Source organism: Drosophila ficusphila, unplaced genomic scaffold (assembly GCF_018152265.1).
Source record: "Drosophila ficusphila isolate 14025-0441.05 unplaced genomic scaffold, ASM1815226v1 contig_414, whole genome shotgun sequence".
NCBI classification, from domain to species: domain Eukaryota; kingdom Metazoa; phylum Arthropoda; class Insecta; order Diptera; family Drosophilidae; genus Drosophila; species Drosophila ficusphila.
The window spans coordinates 18271481-18285868 of NW_025064328.1; the positions used below are offsets into that span (position 1 = coordinate 18271481).

Here is a 14388-nt window from a genome sequence, read left to right on the forward strand (position 1 = left end):
GCAATGTTTTCGGCCCGCCGGCCGATGTTAACGCTCCAACATCAGTCGGGTTGTTAACAGTGGGGCCTCGTTTTTCTCTCTCCCTGTCTCTCTCTGCGATTGCGTAGATACATTTTTCGCTCTCTCTTGTGGGCGCTCTATTAAGAACGAGAATTGAGATCATTGCTCAAAAGCGTAAAACATACAATTGAACTGATTTTTGTTTCCTGCAAAATTAGTATTTTGTTTTAACGATTAAAAAATCGATTTAAATCCTACTTGATGTTTATTAAAAATATGAAAAGTGTGATACTAAAATGGTTGCATCTTAAGAAATTAGTTGCCGTATTTTCCTTATTCTGCCTACTAGGTAATTTGAAGGCTTTTGGGTTACACTGTTTTTGGAGGTGCCTTTCATTACAGTTCGTAATCCCCCGGGATGGAAATTTCTTATCAATTTGGGATTTTTCAAGATTCATGGCAAAGAATAATCGAAAATTTTTTTTTTAATTTCAAATTTAATTCTCTATTGCTGATAACTTACATTTGAAAAACATTATAATTTTGGATTTCGTGGGTTTTTAGGTTGTGTAGCTGTACACTGCTTGACATCGCGTACCTCAATGGGTTAACGGAGTTCTGTTCTCTAATTAAACACAGCGGCAGCAGCGATAACAATAACAATATTACGAAGAACAGCAAACAAATCGTTCGGCTCTAAATTGACCTTTTTTTTTTTGCGATTGAGATACTTACTCACTCTTTCACTCAGTTACTTTCTCACTCATTAACAACATTGCTCACTTGTCGACTCTTTTATTCACTGGGTCCCCACATCCCCACTCACACCTGTAGTGAGAGCAACAGCCCTGCTGTCTCGCTCATTCGCACTCGCCAGTCGCTCACTCACTCACTCGCTCGCCTTGCTCTCTCGCTCCCCCAGCCACCCACTCTCCCGGTCTCCCGCTTTCTCTGCCTATAAAAGCTGGGCGCCTGTTACTCGGTTCGGCCAAACCGCCGTTCGTTTGTATGCGAGTGGATTTTTGTTTTTGTTTCGAACGCGAGTAAAGTCGCGCTGGCGTTTCCAAATGTTCCCGATTTTTCGACTTGAGGAAGCCAAGACCCAAAACCAGTTTCCATTGCAGCCGAGAGGAGTTTGGGCTTTAGGGTCTTTTGGCTTAGCCATCTCATCTCGCCTCTTGTTTACAGCTTAATTTGCCTGCATCACCCCTGTGATCTACCCCCTTTTTTATCCACGTGCCGTAGAAGTCATACAGTCGAACTTCCACAATTTAAACCACTGGAACATAAAAAGATACATATGTAGATTTAAATAATATTTTAAAAATTAATTTTACAAATTTTTATAAACAAACTTTATTAAATATTATAAGATACAACTAAAAAAATCTTTGGTGTTTGTATGTAGCATTAAATTTTTCATAAAAAAATAGCTCGCAAAAAGACTATATTTTCAGTTATATAATTGGCTATGACATACTTTTTGTTTGGGGAAACTAAACTAATAAAATATGTATTTTTCCCAAATTATGTTTATGAATGCAGGTATTTTTTCCAATAAAATGAAATATGAATATGAAATAGAATATGAATTTTCTAAGTATTGCATATCAGACATAAGTTGCAAAAGGTTTCTGCTCATTTGCGCGTCTGCAACATTCAGAGTTCGTCGGTTGTCGTTCGCTGCTGTTCGGCTCTTTCGCCCCAACGACCGCTGACTCTTTCCACAGCACAGGCAGAGGCACAGGCACAGGCACAGCCAGAGCTCCATAGACCCACTCGGCGCACTCAGCTCCACCGATTTCTCAGCACCGTCCAAAGCCAAGCACCACCGAGCTCCAACCGCTCGCCGAGTTCCGTTCCGTCCATCAGTCATTCATTCAACCGCCAGACGCGGCGCAGGCCAGTTGAGTTGAGTTTGTCAGTCTCTCATTCCCGACTTCCCGACTTACCGACTACCGATTCCGAATCTGAATCTGAGTCTGAATCTGAATCCGAGTCCGAAGCCATTTGGCTTTGTTTTGTTCACTGTTGTTTCTCGCTTTTTGAGACACGCGAATGCGAATGTGTATAAGAAAACGCGCAACGGCCGCTCGCGTTTTGCCAGCGATTAATGGTTTTAATCAGCTTTGCTTGCTTCACTGCCCAAAATAATGTTTCAATTCAGAAGCTGAACTGATATTAATCAATCTTGATCAATTTTAAGTTGGATCTTTAAAAGTATCTATACTTTGTTCATAAGTTTATGAAGTTATTGATCAGTTGATTTTCATTATTTGTGTGCAAATACATTTTCTCAAGTGTACATTCCTATAAGACAGTTTTGGTATTTGAATACTTGGCCCTTGAAATTCAGCAACAATTGTATTTGTTTAATCTTTTAAAATTAACTTGATAAGACACTTAGTATAGATTAACGTCACATTTTTTGTCAGTGACCGACAACTTTCTTAAACTTTACTGCTGCATTGTTTTTATCAGTTCTATGAATGGGTGCTCGCCGATTTATATTGTTGAATATTTGTTGTGGTTTCTTTATACGTAGCCAATCGCCAATTCAAGTGTGTTTGTATTGACATTGCTTACTATATCTTCTCTTACTTTATTTTCTTGCTCTCACTTTCCGGTTCTTATCAGTTGTGCAGTACAATTTTAATTTCGCTTCCATAAATTGGCTAGTTTTGAAATGGGAACGTAGTATAAATGACCTTGAGATAGATTTTGGGTTTCAGAGTTTTTCATATACGATTTCTGAAGTGATAGTGTTACCTAACATAGAAGTTATATTATTTAAAATCATTGCATTTAATTTCAATAGTTCTTTAAAGTCAAATTAAGGTGATAGAAACCTTTCTACTTTGTATGCAACCACTTTAAGCTTTTCCGGTTTGCAACTAATTGTGTTGTAACTTCTTTCCTTTGCAGGACTTGCCACAGGATGTTGACTCGGCCTTCCCGTGGCTGCTTTTACCTGCCCCAGCAGCGATACTCCTCACACCTCGCCGCGTAGAATAGGCATTTCCGGTCTTGCAGCGCGGAAACAGCAGCAATCACAAGCGCTGTCAGCAACACCAGTCGATATCAGATATAGACAACCGATATACACACATACATATCGGTATATTCGCTGCCGCTGTCGCCGCCTTGTTCTTCGCGATTTCGTCGCCGTCAGCGTTCGCCGCCGACTGAGACGAAAGCTGCGAAGCAACGAGCGCCAGCGAAAGCCTCACCACGGACGCATTTATGGATGCGGGCGGCCTGCCAGTTTTCCAGAGCGCCAGCCAAGCAGCCGCCGTCGCCCAGCAGCAGCAGCAGCAGCAACAACAGCAGCAGCAACAGCAGCAGCAGCAACATCTGAATCTCCAGTTGCACCAGCAGCACTTGGGCCTCCATCTGCAACTGCAGCAGCAGCAGCACAATGCCCAGGCTCAGCAGCAGCAGATCCAAGTGCAACAGCAGCAGCAACAACAGCAGCAGCAGCAGCAGCAACACTCGCCCTACAATGCCAACCTGGGAGCAACAGGCGGAATTGCTGGAATCACTGGCGGCAACGGAGCTGGCGGCCCTGCGAATCCAGGAGCGGTTTCCTCCGCAGCGGGCGACTCTATGCCCGCCAAGCGGCTGCCGGTGGTCGACCGCCTGCGCCGCCGAATGGAGAACTACCGCCGGCGGCAGACGGACTGCGTGCCGCGGTACGAGCAGGCCTTTAGCACGGTGTGCGAGCAACAGAACCAGGAGACCACCGCCCTGCAGAAGCGCTTCCTCGAGAGCAAGAACAAGCGGGCGGCCAAGAAGACAGACAAGAAGCTGCCCGACCCCTCGCAGCAGCAGCAGCAACACCAGCAGCAGCAGCACCAGCAGCAGCAACACCAGCAGCATCAGCAACACCAGCAGGCCCAGACGATGTTAGCCGGACAGCTGCAGAGCAGTGTTCATGTGGTGAGTCCCCAGGATTTCATGTCCTTATCCTTAAACTCTCTACTATGGCATATAAAAGCAGTGGGGAATGATATACATATCTATCTTTGGTTTATTTACATGAGATTTGATATGTTCTATAGAAATGAGTACGGTATAATGTTTAAAAGCGGTTGGGAATTATAATTCCTTTAATATATGGGAATTCCTTTGATTATATGGGATTTTATATGTTCTATAGAAATGAGTACGGTATAATGTTTAAAAGCTGTTGGGAATTATAATTCGTTTAATAAATTATATTGATGAGGTGATTCAAAGATGTGCAAATGATATACATATCTATCTTTGGTTTATTTACATGAGATTTTATAGGTTCTATAGAAATCAGTGTGGTATAATGCTTAAAAGCTGTTGGGAATTATAATTCCTTAAATAAATTATATTGATGAGATGATTCAAAGATGTGCGATGTTTATGGAATTAAAAATTAAAAATCAAAAATGACTAAGTTGAATTTCCTGGAACTGATTCACAGCTTTAATCATCCTAAAGTATTGTTATTAAATTAAAAGCGGATCTCTAAGTAGTCATTCCACCAAGGCTAGCCAAAAAAAGATGATTATTATTTGAATGCAGACACTGAAGTCGCCCTAGAGCTGAGTTCTTGCGAGATGCGATTGTGAAATCGATTCGGAATTTCATGGGGGTTTCGAAAGAGCTTGGGATTATCGCGTCGAATGCAAATCGCATCCAGCAGATATGCTTTGCGAAGCGGCTATGGCTATGGCAGTGGCTATGGCTATCTCATCAATTCGCGTTTGCCTCACATTAGAGCTGGTGCAGTCCGCGGTCTCAAAAGAGCAGCGGAATAAGTATGGAGCCAGCAATCCAAGCGGAGAATGCACGTACAAACATATATACACAAAATAATAATGAGGTCAGCGATTTTTTTTTTGTGTGTGCGAGTGTGCTGTTTTTTTTTGTGTTGCTGCTTTTGTTGTTGTTGTAGTACTCTTTCGGTTTCAGTTCAGTTTCACTCACACACAGCTCGCATTCGAACTGCGCCGCCAACTTGTAGCTACAAGATACATTCGCTGTAGCTACAAGCAATTGTAGGTACTACTTAGCTGACTTTTTGACGTTCCTTTGCCTGGCTGGCTGCATTTGAAAAATACCTTGAAGTAGCGCACCAGCAAAAAAGTTGTGTATTTCGCGAATGCGAAAAAGATTTCTGATTTTATTTTTCCGAGTGATGCAAGCCGCGAATCTCGACGGCCTCTGGCTTATATAATTGTTAGTTCTGTCGACAATCCGTCAGGCGACCCCATCGCATCGCAGCTTGTAATTACCCGGAGAGCCAGCTCGAAGTCGAGATTCTGATTCCGCGTCTCGGAGTTTCTATTTCTTTTATCTGGGCGACGCAGAACGTGAGTTATTCGTCGTCTGGCGAGATCTGTTTGGTTGGCTTTGGCTTTGGCTTTGGCTTTGGGTTGGGTTCGGTTTGGCTTCGAGTCGAGTGGAGTGGAAAAGTTTTTCCGCATCCGCCTGGCCAAGTCATTTGTGTCGTTTTGCACTACTGTGCACACTGCTTCCATTCCCCTCCCTTTCCATCGGCACGTAATTATTCATCGCTGACTGGTAGTTGCTGATGATTTGTCCCCCTTCATTTGAATTCTTTTCATATGCAAAAAGTTGATTTGGCTTGCCCCGCAGCCAAGGATGTTTGAAAAGCCAAGGTGTAGTTGGAAAGAGAAAAACATTGTGTGGAAAGCAGAAGTCATTCGGAATGGTATCTCTTTATTAACTTATCATGTCAAGAAACGTGCTTCTCTCTGCATCTACACATAGATTATTTGGTTATTAGATACTTCAATGGAATGTCAGCATATTTTGTACTTCTCTTTTAGGTTTCAGATTGGCAGACTGTCGTTTAATAGATCTCCAGATACTTACACTAATTCAATTACTTTCTGATTTCGCTGCCGAGTGCTCATCCATTCCATCCATTTTAAGATGTTAGTGCCATTGAATAAGTGATCAATGGAATGGACAGGGAGCGGTTGGTTAATCTGACTCGGCTTTTCACTTTTCATTTCTTTTATTTCGCTGCTTTTACTGTTTTGGAAAACTTTTACTGATTGTTGCCGCCGCCTGCGGTTGCCGGTGAAAATCGCTGGAAATTGCGGCCGATGTAGCCGGTGCAACATGCAAAACAAGAAAGCAACATTGCCACCAACACCAGCAACAATAAACCGAGTCCAACATATTGTTTATAATGCGTTGTTGTATGTTTTATTTTTTTTTTTTCGATTTTTTTTGTATTTTATTTGGGAAAGTCGCGTGTTGCAGTTTCTTCTTCGGCTTCTTCTTGCTGCACTTTTTCCCCAGTTTTATTACTTTTTCGTTGTTGTGTTGCAGTCATTGTTGCCAATTTTCACTTCACTTTGGGTCGTGTGGCATTTTCTGACAGCCGTCAGTCAGTCAGTCAAAGTCTCGAAGCGCAGTCAACAAAACAAAAGTTGCATGAGCGATCTGCCCCGCCTCCTTTTGGGCCATCGGTGCCCCCGCCCTACGATTTTCCCGCTTTTCCGCCCCAACTCTCCGCGCGGATTGTTGTTTGTTTCAAGTGCCTCCGCTTGTGTTGCTGTTGATGTTTTCGTGGCTGTTGCATCTTGATTGACAAGTGACAACATATTATTGGCGTATCGTTGCAAGCTTAGATCAATTGTTGTTGTTGTCGTCGCTGGGTTGTTGTGGTTGCATTGGCATTGTTTATCGCTCCTGCAGAAGCCGCCGCCTTCGACAGTGGGCGTGGCCCAAAGAGTTGCTTAAATTACGACGAGCGGATAATTTATTGAGGCAGTTAAGGTGAAATTGTGAAAGGAGATGAAAAACTAGAGGGGGATGAGCTCTTAAATGTGTTATTGCTAATAATTTAAAGTAACATTGACCTTGGTTATTTAGCTTTAATAGCTCGAATATTAGTATATTGTTTTGGATAATAATCTAAGCTTAGTTGATGCATCTTGAGCTTAGTTATTTTACATCCAAACGTATTTCACTCAGAAAATGTAAATGAAAAGTTCATTTAATATTTATAGACCTTTCCGGAACGTACCTGAAAATCTGCAAGGCAACTAAATTCATTGTCCTGGCTCAATGTTTAATTTATTACACATTATCCCAAAGTTTTCGCTTTGGTTTGGTTTCTTGTTCAGCTTGTCGACAATTTATGTATTTTAAACATTTTACACATTTTTGTTAAATGCATCATTTATCTTCGACTTGCCATCGAACTTTGGGCGGACCGAAAATTGCCACGCCGCCCACTTGGACGAACCCCTTCGCCCCCCGTCCATGTCTTTGGAAAGGGGATTCACCTTAGCAGGCAGCACCCCTTGCGTGCTCTGTCTTTTGGCCCAACGAAGATGTGGAGGGGTTTGAGTGGGGTTTCAGCAAAAAAATAGGGGGGCTGTAAGTGGGAAGAAAGCAGGGGCGGGCATGAAAAAGGGGGAGATAGGGGGCGCGGGCAGAAACAGCGACGCCGCCGCCGCCGCCGTTGCTTCAACAAAATCGATTCCATTTCGACAAATGGGAGAAGGCAAACAGCCGAAAAAAGCAAAGAAAACGAATTGCAGACGGAAAACTGAATGCGGCCTGCACTTGACTGCAGATGAGGGGTACGCGGATACATGGATTGATATATGCAGTATATAGCAAATGATGTGCGGGATATATAGCCGGCGGAATAAATTATTGCCGGATTTCTGGAATAATATTGTTGCAAAGGGCAATGAATTTGCTTCGATTAATTCCCATCATTTATTGCATGCGTTTTGTAACGAGTTGTTACTTATTTTGCGGTATCACAAATTGGATGAGTTTATTGATCAGTTTAAAACCTTTATCTTCTAAAAATCCTTGAACTCCAGTGTCGATTTGCACAGTGGGTCAAATGGCGTGTTTGTCACGCACTGCTCACTTCTACCGAAGAAAAGGGTTGGAATATATAGTATATTCCCCCCGAAACTGGTTGCACTTCAAAGGCTTCTTTTTTGTGCGTGATATCCTTGTGCCTGCCACAGAGGACCTAAAATAAAGCTGGCGGAAGAGAAGGAAGTTGGGAGGAGAGCAGCAGCAGCCCACACACACCTCTACTCCGAATGAATTTTGCATCTTTTATTTATTATGTTTGGCAAATTTCATTGCATATTAAAAATGCAATTTTCCACAAGCAGAGGAGCTTTTCCATCGCCTCCCTGCCATCCCGCCATCCGGCCATTTATCCTTTGCCATCCTTCGAGTTTTTCGGTCTGTCAAAGCTCTTTTCGCCCTGCGAGCTTTAAGTTCTTGAGTCTGGCTTTTGTCAATTGTCTTAAACATTTTAATTGCTTTACGTTTGTCGTCGCAGTCGCTGCAAAGTTGTTGTTATTGTTGTTGTTATTGTTGTTGTCAGGGCAAAAACAATAAACACAATAAACAAGAGAAAGGCGTAACGGAAAAGGCTGAAAAGTATGAGGAGGTGTGTGCGGTTTTGTCGAGTGGCTGACTGTAGATTTTTAACCCTTAAATAATAATCGCTTGGTAATCGCATTTTTTTATTTTCGGTTTCGGGTTTGTGTGTAGGGATTTTCATTGAGAACGCAGAGGGGATTGCTTGCTTGCTTGCTTTTTTTGCTTTTTTTTTCCTGTCAAGCCATCCACACATCATCAGCAAAACAAACCAGGCGGAACTTCCCGTACCTTCTTTTCTTTTGCCGTTGCCGTTGCTGTTGCTCTTTCGCTTTGGCCTTTAAAATCGATAAACTCATTTTGAAGTTGTGCCCACATACACACATCCCATCCCGGCTAGGCAAACACACAGATACAGATACACACGCTAACTCGGATACACTTTACTTACTTTTATTTTCGATGCGCCTACCAACCTCCCCAGAATTTTATCTCTTCGCTCCCCGAAGACTTCCACTGTCCTGCCATAAATATTCGTAAAAGTTCATTACATTTTAGCTAATTAATTTAATATTGAAGGGTCGCAGACAAAGAGATTTTGTATATTCTCGATGATTGGCAAACATTTGTGGAGTCCCCGAAAACTTGAACCTCTCTGCTCAAAACGTCCAGTTCGTGTTGATGGAAATAGTTAACCCTTAAATGACGCCAGTCAGTCGCCATTCTGGGCTTCCTTTATGCACTTTGGCATCCACATTCACATCCACATACATATACACTTTCACATCCACATCCACATCCTCTTTCGCATCCCAAAGGATGTCGGGTCCCCGGGCTTGCATTCAATTTGTGTGTCGATTACATGAAATGAGCTCTTGGCCGCTTGGTCGGGAAATGGAAAAGCTGATGAAGAGCGGGTTTATATGCAAAATTAAGCCAAACACGGCTTGTGTGTCAAAGGCAAATGTGCTCGATTGATTTGTCCGGCCATAAAAACAGTCAACGGAATGAAAACGGAGCTGCGAAATTGGAAGTGGATCTCTATCTATCCATTATACAATTTCACAATCAAAATGCCATTTCATAAAATCCCTGCGAACACAAAATGTAAAGAACCCTCCCCTGAAATCAATCTTTTATTATTTAACCTTTCCAAGAGTGAAATTTAAAATGCTTTACCTTTTGAAATGCATATGGCCTCAGTAAATTGATTTATTATCTCCAAAATCAATTCCATTAAACTTTCATAAATGATTAATGAGTGAATCTGGTTGAGTTATTGATACTTATAGACATATCCCTGCAGAATTCGTCCCCCAAAATCACAAGCATATATCGCTCGCCATCGCAATCTTATCCCCCTAATAAAGTTCATCCCTAAAATCCGGATATTACACCAGATTCTTTTTCCATCACCGCACCGATTCGCAAAGTTTCATCATGTTCGGCTTTTATTTCTCCGTTTTCCATAACCACCCTCGAAAGTCAAACCACCCCCACCCCCCGCTGGCTGTCCTGTGTGTCTATACAGTCCTGCCAATAACCATAACGATTATGTCCGTGCAACATGTGACATCAACAACATCATAACGGAGCCAAATTGGAAGGCAACGCCATTGATTACTTGGAATTTTCCCTAGTACCCAGTACCCATATTCATTTGGTTTTCTCCCCCTTCCCCCGAAAAAAAGTTCATTACATAGATCCTGTTTTTCGTTTCCCACCTGCAGTTTTCAATTTGCATATGAAAAGCGGTGGGAAAAGCAGGGGGTTTAATACGCTAATGAACTTCCCGTTTGAATTCCCGGAAAATTCGCTTAAACTTCATCTTCTGTAAGGCCCACGCGGCGTATACTTAACATACAGCATATGGACAAATGCCCCTCGAAGTGATTAGCGTTTATAGCTAACAACCCGAATCCTAGAACAATGGCACTTGACCAATTCCACGGGGAGAAGGTTCGGGGGATTGTAGAGGGATTTTGGGGCCACTTTACGGGGATTTGTAGAGCAGCAACGGACTGCAGCAGCAGCGGAGAAAAAAAAACATTTTTCATTACTTTACTGGAGCGGAAATGGCAAATTAATTGCACAAATACACGGACACGTGTGTGCGTGAGAGCGTGTTTGTATGCTCATTTATTCATTACATTGCATGTGCCCCTCAGTTAACCCCCCCACCTTCCACCCTCCACTCCCCCCTTCCCCTTCGTCCCATCTGCAACCCCCTTTCACCCATCTTGGCGACTCGATATACGAAAGGTCGATTTGGGCGCAGGGACAATGTGTATCTCCGTCATGATATAGATTTTAATGAAGGTACAGTCCAAGCTATTCGCTTGATGAAATGGTGTTTTAATAGTATTTATACTGTCAATTAAAAATGGTAATGATCTTTGTAGATTGGTTTTATTTTCGGTGATTACAAATCCTACAAATTTCGGAAAAATGGGTCTGCTGAAATTTCACCAAAATTCCCTAATTCTGCGCCCATAACTTTTCTAATTTAAATTCGATTTAGAAGTGGCATACCTCTAAATGTTTGTATTTCATTTCTCTAAAAAACTGCATCATTAGTTTATTTGCAAGGGTATAGTATAAGCTTGGGCTCGCCAAAGCTAGCTTTCTTTCTTGTTACACCATAAAGTACGTCAATCTGCAGATTTAAAACAGCTTTTAACTTTAATAATCATTTTCCTCTGTGCGACAGACTTATCGCTTGTTGCGTCATTGAGACCGCTTTTGTTTGCGCCGTTGTCGTTTTAAAAATGTTAAAAATAAATGGACGTTTAACGAAAAACAATGGGGCTGGCAAAAGGCGAAAAGGAGGCGCAACGTCATCCTCGTCGTCATCAATGTCAGCGATGACGAAATGTTTGCAAATAAACAAAACTCGCCTCCAACAAATAGAAATGTTAAATGAATCGTGGATGTGAGACAATGAGTGTCCATCCGACATGTGGAAAAAGTTTACGTCTGAGTGGGTTTTTTTTTTCGTTTTTGTATTTTTTGTTGTGCTTTCTGCCCTGGGTGATACACTCGTGTACACTGCGAGAAGCGAAAAGCGACGCCGCCGCCGGAAGTTCAAAAGGTGACAATGAGACAACGAGGGAGGCGGCCCCGCCACTGGAAAAAAGGGGGCGCAAAAGGGGGAGGTGCAACTGGACAATTGGCGGCAGAATTCACTTGAAGCAATTAAATTTATGAGATTGTTGATTTTGTGCCTTTGCAAACTCTGCCGGCCGATGAAAGCCGCTCGGTTGGGACAAAAGGCAAAGGGTTGCGCCCCGATCCCTTATTCGATTTTATTTCATTTCACTTGATTTTATTTTATTTTCCCAACCCGGCCATTCGGTACGAATATCTATATAAGCACTCTCGGATAGCTATAAAATATCTTTGGTTTACATTTAAATCCGTAATTTCAATTCAACTTGTCGTGTTTACACACACAATGCATAATTTATAGAAATTTGTCTGCAGAGCGCAGCAGCGACACAAGCAGAGCAGCGAGACAGAGATGGCCGCAGGCGAGTGAGCGAGACGGATAGCGCGGGCTCATGTAACCTGAAGTAGAGGAACGCGCGGTGTGTGCACAGTGGATTAGAAAAAAATCGGAAGGGGGCAGCTCAAACTAAAAGTTCAACAAAGTATTTTTTAAAGAATTTAATGCAGAAAAATGGGTTCAGAAACTTTTATTTGGTTGTTAGCAAGATCACTTTGCTTTAAATAGGCTTAGAAAATGATTTGTTTAATTTTATATTTTGCAATTTAATTTTTAAAAGAGTTTCATTCAAGACACCCCCTATTAAATGTGGCTTTAGTAATTCATTTATTCCTTTATGCCATCCAAAGTTATCTTAAATAGCTACGTACCTAAAGGTTATTAATTTCTTGTTTTGCCTGTAAATCATCTTCTCTACTATCAGCTGGCTTTTTAACTAGTTTGATCCACCTCTGGGGGGTTGTAACCTTTTTGCGGACACTGTGTGTCCGAGGGCCACAGAAGAGTCATGGCACGCAGTCTCTTTTAGTCAGTCAGTCAGTCAGCAATCAGCCCCTCTCTCTTCCATCTCCTGAGAGCCGGATCCCCTGCCCCGCCCCCTGCGCCCTTCTCAAGTGTCACATATGGCAGGCAACGTGTGCCCGCTACTTCTCCCCTCCTCCTTTACCTCCATTGCTCCCCCTTTCTCCCCCCTTCGCTCCCCTTTCTACGGCTCCTCTTCTCGCCTCTTCTTGATTCGCTGTTGTTCGTCGGTTTTGAAGCTTCTGTAATGGGGCGCCTCTGCGGTCCAAAAAGGGGGGTGGCTAGTGCGACAGGGGGGCGGGACAGGTCGGTCCCCATATCACAGTGAGTGCCTATACATGTATTATGGTATGTATGCCGGTGTGTCCTCTGTGTGTGTGTGTGTGTGTATTTGTGTTAAACTCAACGAAGCTTAAAAGCTTTGTTTGCACCATGAAAGACTTCAATATTTGTAGTCTGTATTCCTCCACTTGATTTCCCAGCCGATGGCATGTAAGCCAAAATACAGGCCTTTTCTATTAGCTGCGATTGATTATGAAGTCGGGTAGTAGGGGAAGTACTATGTTTAAATGTCTTAAATTAATATTAAAAGCACCGCTTTTCCTTGCATTTAAATAGAGTTTACCAACTCGTTTCCATATTTTCAACGGCTGATTATAAATTAAAGTGCTCTACTTTTATTTTCATATAAGAGGAATTTGAAATGAATTTGGTTTATGCACTTTTGAATGCAGGAGGAGTTCTCCCGATTTCCAGGAGCGCCCTATCAATGCATGTGGTTGTTCCTGCCCCCTTTTTCCGCACCGCCCCCTGGGGTTTCCCCCCTCGACAAACTGTGCCATTCTATTGAGTGCCGCGCCCACTTTTCACGCACGCCCCTCCGCTTGGCCGAGAAGTGCAAGGAAAGCGAAAACGAGCAAAATGTGGGGTGAAAAAAAAAGATTGTTGAGGCAGCCACATAATCCACTTTTGCATCAGCCAAGCTAGCAGAGGGATCCCCCCGCTTTTTTTTCGCCGGCGCCCCTGTTCTGGAGTGCCTTTTGTTGCTGCGGAGAAATATAAAAAATAATTGGAAGTCGCTTGCAACGATGTTGTCGCTCTCGTCAGCCTCGCCGTTGACGTTTTGCTTGTTAGCTGCACTCTCGCTCTCCCCAGCTTTCCTCCCATTTCCCATTTCCCATTTTGCATTCGCCTTTTCCCCCAATTCACATTTTCTCCCCTATGCTGTGTGGCTTCAATCTTTTTCCTGGGCCTCGCTTCGGATTTGACTTTTGTTTGCTGGTGATTAGGGGCTGCAGAAGGCAAGGAGCAGGTCTTGTTTAAACAATTTACGAATGCTTCATTGAGTAACAAGGGCAGCCATCCATATGCACCATAAATGCATGTACTACATAATATATAAGATATTTAGGTATTATATTGTATATGGTTTCTTGCTTTAAGTAATGTCTGGCAATGTAAATAGCTATTTGCAATTTTCCCTAATTTTACACCCTCTTATTGAAGTATTGAAGTAATATACAAACCCGTTGACACTTTTGCTTGACCCCAAACCCCTTGAGTCCTGCAATCAGCAACTTTTGGATGTTCTGCTAAATTAATAATTTTGATTGAGCCCTACTGAGATCCCTACTGAGTTCTCCCGCCACTCCCCTAATCGTTGTGTTATCCGCCGTGTTTTATCAACACTTTGGCATCATCTCGTCCCATCGTCAGTGTCGTCATCATCATAACCGTAACTATTATTATTAACGGCAGAGAAACGAGCCTATTTAGCGTCAACAAGCACAAAATCGTCTGTTACCCCTTGTGCCAGGAGATATCCTGGTGCTTTGTGCCTTGATATCATCCTGCCCCCTAACGAAATCCTCCCCCGAGGGTTTGACATCCGAAGAAAAAAGCAAATTTCCCACAAAACTTTAGCAGGCGATAAAAATTTGTCTACATTAGCTGAGAGAAAGAGCGAAGGCGGCGCACGTTGCACAGTT

The 14388-nt window shown here is 42.7% G+C and overlaps 1 protein-coding gene across 1 annotated transcript in view; it reads left to right on the top strand.

Annotated features, from left to right (window-relative positions):
* Nucleotides 1-14388, top strand: part of LOC108093683 (neurogenic protein mastermind) — a 69515-nt gene that overhangs the window by 16753 nt on the left and 38374 nt on the right. The window contains 1 exon segment of the mRNA XM_043208324.1: nucleotides 2926-3939. Coding sequence (XP_043064259.1) covers nucleotides 3244-3939 — 696 coding nt within the window. The 5' untranslated portion in view covers nucleotides 2926-3243.